At 35.8% G+C, this 8757-nt stretch overlaps 1 protein-coding gene across 1 annotated transcript in view; it reads right to left on the bottom strand.

Moving 5' to 3' along the window:
- Nucleotides 1-276: 276 nt before the first annotated feature.
- Nucleotides 277-8757, bottom strand: part of LOC127849743 (cryptochrome-1-like) — a 70301-nt gene continuing 61820 nt past the window's right edge. Inside the window, exons 9-11 of the mRNA XM_052382493.1 lie at nucleotides 8520-8671; nucleotides 950-1152; nucleotides 277-284 (exon numbers count right to left, since the gene is read on the bottom strand). Of these exons, the coding sequence (XP_052238453.1) occupies nucleotides 277-284; nucleotides 950-1152; nucleotides 8520-8671 (363 nt within the window). The remainder of the gene's footprint in view (nucleotides 285-949; nucleotides 1153-8519; nucleotides 8672-8757) is intronic.

Below are 8757 nucleotides of genomic sequence, written 5' to 3'. Positions count from 1 at the left end.
TTTGGTTGACCATCAAACTTTGGCAAAACATAACAGCCTAATTACACTACAATTAAATAGATATGAACCTTTTCAAAAACATTTTGAAGCAAACTAGGTATTGAAATGCATATAACTGGATTGACTAAGGATTACAGTCCTGAAACTTTGAAAGATAAAACTGCTTAACCCTTACCACCCAGATAAGCACTTATCTGTAGTCCCTTAGAAATTCGAATTAAACATAAGAGCTTTCTTACTGGATTCAAGTTATAAAGGCATTGGAATTTGCCAAATTTAAGGTACTGATGATCAGCAAACAGCAGAAAACCTTAAAATACTGCAAGTTACTCACAGGATGTTCTGGTTTTATGCTACTTGCATTTAGCCATTTTCACTAAGCTTCTGAGTGGGAAAGGGTTTAATATTTTAGACAACAAACAAGGGACAAAATTGTCACAAAACCAGGTTTTCATTGTGAAAAAAAATCTGATAAAGGGAGAAAACTCAAACTGAACTTTTGAAATGAACAAACAAAATTAACCTCCTTTGTAATTTGTTTTTTCTTTTTTATATCTATTTTTAGTCGTGGCGACCTTGACATTGGAGATATTGACGTGATTCTTTCGTGCGACACACCGTCCCATGATGGTGAACAAATGTGCCAAATGATTTTAAAATCTCACAATGAATGACATAGTTATGGCCAGGACAAGCTGATTTATGGCCATTTTTGACCTTTGAACTCAAAGTGTGACCTTGACCTTGGAGATATCGACGTAATTATTTCGCCCGACACACCGTCCAATGATGGTGAACAAATGTGCCAAATGATTTTAAAATCTGACAATGAACGACATAGTTATGGCCCGGACAAGCTTGTTCCGCCCGCCCGCCAGCCAGCCAGCCCGCCCGCATTCGCCAATCTAATAACCAGTTTTTTCCTTCGGAAAACCTGGTAAAAACCTACCTTTTGCCCGTCTCTTAAGCAACATCTGGTAGACCTGTTTCATCCTCTCCATGCACAGCTTGCTAGCCTCTGCGTGGTTCACCATGGGAACGGGGTAGTCCTTTCCCACGATGCACTTGGCGGCAACCTGCACGCTCTCAGGAGCGTTCCAGGGCTCATAGATGTACTGGGGCGGGAAACCCTTCAACACCGGTAGGTAGTGCCTGTGATAGAACAATTCAATACAAATCCATAATAATAACAATGATATAGTGACTGTGATAGAACAATGCAATTACAAATCTATAATAATAATAACAATTATAAAGTTCCTGTGATAGAACAATTCAATACAAACCCATACTAATAACAATTACAATGATAGTGCCTGTGATAGAACAATTCAATACAAATCCTTAATAATAATAACAATAATAAAGTGCCAGTGATAGAACAATTCAATACAAATCCACGATAACAATAACAATGATAAAGTGCCAGTGATCAAACAATTCAATACAAATCCATGATAATAATATCTATGATATTTTGTAAATAGTGTCCAAATTGTGACACGATTATCTTCTTTCGATTTCAACTCCACCTTCTCAAGATCTATCCAAAACAAGGGACAAAATTGTCACAAAACCAGGTTTTCATTGTGAAAAAAAAATCTGATAAAGGGAGAAAACTCAAACTGAACTTTTGAAATGAACAAACATAATTAACCCCCTTTGTAAGTTTGTTTAAAAAAAAAAATCTATTTTTAGTTGTGGCGACCTTGACATTGAAGATATTGACGTGATTCATTCGTGCGACACACCGTCCCATGATGGTGAACAAATGTGCCAAATGATTTTAAAATCTCACAATTAATGACATAGTTATGGCCAGGACAAGCTGATTTATGGCCATTTTTGACCTTTGAACTCAAAGTGTGACCTTGACCTTGGAGATATCGACGTAATTATTTCGCGCGACACACCGTCCAATGATGGTGAACAAATGTGCCAAATGATTTTAAAATCTGACAATGAACGACATAGTTATGGCCCGGACAAGCTTGTTCCGCCCGCCCGCCAGCCCGCCCGCATTCGCCAATCTAATAACCAGTTTTTTCCTTCGGAAAACCTGGTTAATAAAACAAGTTCTGGTGCAGTGTCTAATTCCACTATTGCCCTTTATCAACCATCCAATCCAAATTAGATTTTTTAAATTATTGATTATTTGTTGGTTTTGATCAATACAGAGGATTTCATTTACAACACTGACAATATTTGTATTGATCTGGGTGGGGGGCTTGGAGGAACCTATGTCTCATACTGGGCATACCCAATTTTGAGGTCCCATACCGTTTCCATGATTCAATCGACTCCTCAAGCAGGTGTGTAATTTAAGAACCATCTCAGTGGAGGATAATCAGCTACCCCCCTTTATAAGGTTACACTAAAGTCTTCATTTGTATATAGATCCAGCAAAGTTTAATAACTATATTCAGAAAGGGAGGAAATCATCTGAAAGCAGGAAAAATCACACCCCTCTCAAGTTATGTTCATACACATTTATTGTCATTAAACTATTCTAATTTCATTTTAATATAGATCACTGGAATGATGCACATCTATAAACATTTTATTTAATAAATCAATTGTTATCACATATTCAAAAAGCACATTTCTTTTTCCCTTGCAAAGGGTATCATTTTTATATCTATGGAACATAACGAAACATTTAAAGACACAACAACAATTTATTAACATCAACTGTTATTATTATTGAAGGTTCAAATAAAAAAATAGTCGAAAGTTAGAATAATTTAAGCATACTATTATTCCATATGTCCTATTTTACCTTACCCTGCCCCTTTGGAAAATTAAGAAAATGAATTCCAAATAAAAAAATGGTGTTCTTTTTCTTAAAAAATAAGAATATCAGTGAAACTGATGGATGCTCCCCGATGATGCGCTTTGTCAATGTATGTGTTAATAAACACCTACAAAATCTATTATTAGCCTCAGTGACCTTGACCCAGTGACCTCAAACCTCATCAAAAGGTAGAGGTCCATGCAAGGTACCTACATGCCAAATATGAAAGCAATCGGTAAAGTATTGAAGGCACTATGAGAAACAGTAGCAAAAGTGTGACGGAAGGAAGTCTTTTATTAGCCTCGGTGACCTTGACCCCAGTGACCTCAAACCTCATCATAGGTAGAGGTCCATGCAAGGTACCTTCATGCCAAATATCAAAGCGATTGGTAAAGTATTGAAGGCGCTATGAGAAACTGTAGCAAAAGTGTGACGGAGGGAAGTCTATTATTAGCATCGGTGACCTTGACCCCAGTGACCTCAAACCTCATCAAAAGGTAGAGGTCCATGCAAGGTACCTACATGCCAAATATGAAAGCTATTGGTTAAGTATTTAAGGTGCTATGAGAAACGGAAGCAAAAGTGTGACGGAAGTAAGCAAGTAAGTAAGTAAGTAAGGAAGGACAAACTGGCAACTATATGCTCCGCCAAAATTTATTTCGGGGAGCATATAAAGAAGTTGCTTTCAAAATTTTGAAAATTTAAATGTTTTTGTATTAAAACATTTATACATTATCAATTGGTTATATAAAGGATGTACCACATGGTTACATAAATTGCGTATTTGCCATTTGAGAAACAAGCCTAGATGTACTGGTGATCTGGCAAAACAATCCTACCTGTTAATTTACAAAAGTATTGCCAAACACAAACTGTAATTAAAAGATGCAGGAGAGTTCTCGGATTCCAATTGCTTACAGATAACTTTGTACTGACATAAGCAAAAGTAGAAACAGTGACATTCATATGGGATTATCCTGTTGCAAATGTAGAATGCCAGACAGACCAATAATTGAGTTTGGGTTTTGGAATATTTTTTTTTTTTAAATATTATGATCAACAAGAAATTTGTCCACACGACAAAGATGCCCCCAACTGTAACTTTGTCACTACATAAAAGCATAACTGTTTAAATGTCTTTGAGATATACATCACCTTTATTTTATTAAACTATTAGTTTGCTGCATAACAGGTGTTCAGTATTTAAATTTTGTTGTTTGTTACATATGTCATCGGCTGCAGTTTGTTAAGTTTTTTTCTGCCAATTCTTTGCATGCAAATAACAGGAATGCACGTATCTTCTTGTCAACTGTAGAAAAAAACATTTTCTTATACTTACTAAAGCAAAGCGTTGAATACTTGATTTAGAGAGCGGAGACCATGCTGAATGTTTAAAACGCACTAAGTGACCCTGTAACCTAGTTTTTGGCATGGCATGGCCCATGTTCGAACTTGGCATAGACATTATCTAGATACAACTTCTGACCAAGTTTGGGAAAGATCGGATGAAAACTACTTGAATTAGAGAGTGGACACCATGCTGAATTTTTGAAACGCACTTAGTGAACGCGTGACCTAGTTTTTAGCCTTGCATGACCCATGTTCAAATTTGGCATAGACATTATCTAGATACAACTTCTGACCAAGTTTGGTGAAGATCGGATGAGAACTACTTGAATTAGAGAGCGGATATGAAAAGTGTAAGTGACGGAAAGACATACTTTTTTTGACCGACAGACAGTGCCAAAACTATGCCGCCAATTGGGGGCATAAAAATAGGAAAAGTGTGATCTGAAATGGTAAAACTGTAAATAAAATTAGATAATCTGTTGAGTATATTCAAATCCAAGAACAGTGATACTAAATGTAATAAATATAAAAGCATACATGCACATAAAAATTAAGCAGTGCTGTACATCTGTACCTGTTATTTGTGATGTAATACTGACATCATTGACAGTTTATAACAACCGGGAAATGAACCCGGTAGTCATGGAAATGTTTGCTTATTGATCTATTAACAGTACATGTAGTTAGGGTGTTAACATCAGAGGAAGTCAATTCTGAGACAGATGCTTTCACAGCTATATGTACAGTTGACAAGATTTCTCACCTATCCCACAAGCTATCAGACATATTGTTTGGAACAAGATAAATGATGTTAAAGCAACCAAATAGAAATACACGTTTTCACCTATTTCTGGCATGTTGAAAGGCCTCAACAATATTAAAATTAAATTAATATTGAAAATAAAATCAAGTACCAACTCAAACACCACAAATATTTGTTATTGGATGACGAGTGATTTTAATTCTTCACTACAAAACAGTACAAACAAGAGCTGTCAGAGGACATCGCACTCGACTATTAGGCTGCTTGACATTATAACGTAAGCCATCATGGGGAAATTGTTCATATTCAATAATTTATTAGACGATTTTTCAAAAATAAAAAAAAGGAAAAAAAAAAAATATATTTTTTGGGGGGGGGGGGGGGGGGAGTTGAGAGGGGTATAATGTGGGGTGTGGTCATTTATGAGACAATCTTTCAAAAATAAAAAAGGAAAAAAAAATGTTGGGGGGGGATAGGGGGTGTGAGAGGGGGGGTATAATGAGGGGTGTGGTAATTTATTAGATGATGTTTAAAAAAAATTGTGGGGGGGTAGGGGGGGGAGAGGGGGGGTATAATGTGGGGTGGGGTAATTTATTAGATGATGTTAAAAAAAAAATTGGGGGGGGAAGGGATTCTGGGTAGGGGCTTGGGGTATTGTTTGGGTGGAAGCCATTGTGGTATTCAGGTAAGTGTTGTTTTTGTCAAAGTAATAATAAAATGTTTTCATAAATAAATAAGTTATGGCAATTTAAGCAAAATGTTCAATTATTTAAGTGGAAATGGGGCCATAATACTGTAAAATGCTTGATAGAGTTGTCTGCTCTTGTTTATAGGTTGGGGTCATGTTGGTTAACGAGTATGCAAAATATTAAAGCAATATATTAAAGGATATAGGAAATATTTGGGGTAGTATGCAAACTGTAACATAGATTTATAAATAATATGCATATTCTAAGTATAAAAGGGGCAATAATTAAGACAAACTGCTTGATAGAGTTGTTTGCTCTTGTTTATAGGTTGGGGTGATGTTGCAGTTTTGGACGTAACCCACTCGACCGTCGACCGAGTCAAGTGATTTTTGCGTCGGTCGAGTGAAAATTCTAAGCCGGTAGCCCGATTGGTCGAGTGCATTTTTTCATGTCCGAACTTAGTAACATGTCCGAAATAGATTCATATAGACGCTTATTCAAAACTGCATTTGTTATTTCCCTTGAGCACTCATTGATTAGACACTTATCGAACAGTGTTGTAAGTCAATCTCGCGAGACGCTATAACTTTTATTACTACTGGGTGGAGAACATGTGGCGATAAATTTATTTTAATGTCTTTTCTGCGTTATTTTGAGCGCGCAACGCTAACGCATCAACTGCAAAATGAGAATGAAGGTTGCAACAAAAATTATTAACAGTCAATAAAACGAAAATTGCAAACGTTATGGAAGAATAATCAGTCATGGCTTCGTTTTGATGTCTCCAAGGAGACTTTGATTCTGAGCAATCATTGCTGACTGGCTGGTAAGTGCAATTCATACACAATTTAAGAAAACAACATGCAATTAAATATCATGCACTAACTTACAAGTATAGTTTTTAACATTTATCTGTCAATTTACGATTCCTGACATTAAATTCAAATGTTTATAATACTGCATTTTAGATGCTGGTACAATTGGCGACAAAGCAGATGTGGCTTAGGCAATGAAACAATACTGCTAAACAAGTCATTTTATATCAAGCTGACTCAGAAGTTAGGGCAGAAAGTTACCTTCTTGCTCTACTTATTATGCACAGGTATTATTGCTAGTTTGACATTGCATTTACTTATCCAGATATTTGAGTGGAAAATTCATACGTTGTAATATTTGTTTTTGTTTTAAGAGCATACCAGACATGACAGACCTGGATGTTGGTGACTCAGACAATGACCATGAATGGAGATGTCTTGAGACCTTGTGATAAATTTTTTGTCTGATATTAACTGTGAATAAAACAGACTCAAGTGTTTATTTGTTTAATGTTTATTGTTCTATGTTTCTTCAATGCAAATATAGCTAAAAATGTAAAATAATTACAACATTCATTTCGGGCTAGTTTAAATTGATTCGGGCTAGAGAAATTTCCAAGCTGGAAGCCCGGCTGGGCTAGTGCCTAAAAAAAAAAATTAATGCCAAGACTGATGTTGGGTAACAAGTATGCAAAATATGAAAGCAATATGTGAAGGGACAATGAAAATAAATGGGGTAGTATGAAAACTTTAACATTTGCTGCATATTCTAAGTGGAAAAGGGGCCATAATTATGACAAAATGCTTGATAGAGTTGTCTGCTCTTGTTTATAGGTTGGGGTCATGTTGGTAAACAAGAACACAAAATATGAAAGCAATATGTCAAGGGACAATGAAAATAATTGGGGTAGTAAAGTACGAAAACTTTAACATTTGCATGCTAACAGCACGGCACGGAACGGAACGCCAACGCCGGGATGAGTAGGATAGCTCCACTATATATATTTCATATATAATAGTCGAGCTAAAAATTGAACATAATGTGCAATATTGTCATGGTTACGTAACATATGAATGTGGTTGTTGTAGAACAATTATATATCTTTGAAAGAAACCAGTTAATCCAAGAAGATTGCCAAGAGAAACTTATACACCCAATGACAAATCACATATCTAAATTCAGAGGGGGTTATCACATTACAAACAAGATGGCGATGTCCATGCCGAGACAGGTATTTTTTATACCCTTTATTACTTGTATTGATTTGTCTAAATGCCACTCACTTTCCAGCCATATCAGCAAGAAAGTGATAAGCTTTTATATTGTATTAATATTCGCTCTTTATCTTGACTATACTCGGTACAAATTTTGTGAGCAGGAGCTGTAATTTTGCGACCTGCTAAGACATTTCACAGGTCCTGACCTTATCAAATGGGTTGTGATGTTAATGTACATTTGTGGATGAAAATATCTTCGCTGAATCCTACTGCATTGCATGTTTTTTAATGATGCAAAATATGTTGAGTAAACACATTCAACCTACTCACCTAGTAGAATCATTTGTGAATGTTAAAAAAATCCGGTCCTTAGCGCCACCTCAGAACAACCGTTGGCTCATTTATTAATGCATCTCGAAGAAGAGGTGGCGCCACAGCAATTTTTTTCCTTCTTTGTAAAGTACTGGAGAATGTCACTTTCCCAATCTGGGAAAAATTACATATTTCCCAAATGATGGTTTATTTATTTTTTATAATGAACTTTAATTAACTTACTTATGCAGCTCTATGGCTAGAACCTTAGTAAATATAATATTAATAACTTGACATCAGTTATTTTCAATTTTAAGGTATTTGTTTGCAAAAAATTTAAAATCAAATATAATAATTTCCCAATTCGAAGATTTCATGGTGCAATTTTTCCAATTTCAAGGTTTTCACGACTCAATTTTTCACAATTTGGAGGTTTTCACTACTCAATTTTTCCCAATTGGACTGGTACGGGCACTTTTCCCAATATGACAAAAAAAAATCGCTGCGCCAGTGATTAATGGCCATGCTAATTCCACCATAGCTTTCAGCAGATAATTATAATAATAATGCACAATTACCTGATGAAGTCACCAGTGGGATCGGCCTGTTTGCCAAAACCAACCGGACAGTAGCAGTTGAGGAACTGTTGGAAGAATGAGCTGCATGAGAGCCACAACCACATTCCTGCATTCACCGACCAATCAGCATCCAGCAACAGCTCGTCAAAAACCTAGAAAACAAACAGGAATACTATTATTACTAGTGCATTTTTAGTTGTTTGTGAGAGATGTTCCATTAAAGATAAAAAAAATAATT

The sequence above is a fragment of the Dreissena polymorpha genome, chromosome 11 (genome assembly GCF_020536995.1).
Source record: "Dreissena polymorpha isolate Duluth1 chromosome 11, UMN_Dpol_1.0, whole genome shotgun sequence".
NCBI classification, from domain to species: domain Eukaryota; kingdom Metazoa; phylum Mollusca; class Bivalvia; order Myida; family Dreissenidae; genus Dreissena; species Dreissena polymorpha.
The sequence above is the reverse complement of the archived record's forward strand: the minus strand, read 5'-3'. Positions and strand labels throughout refer to the sequence as shown.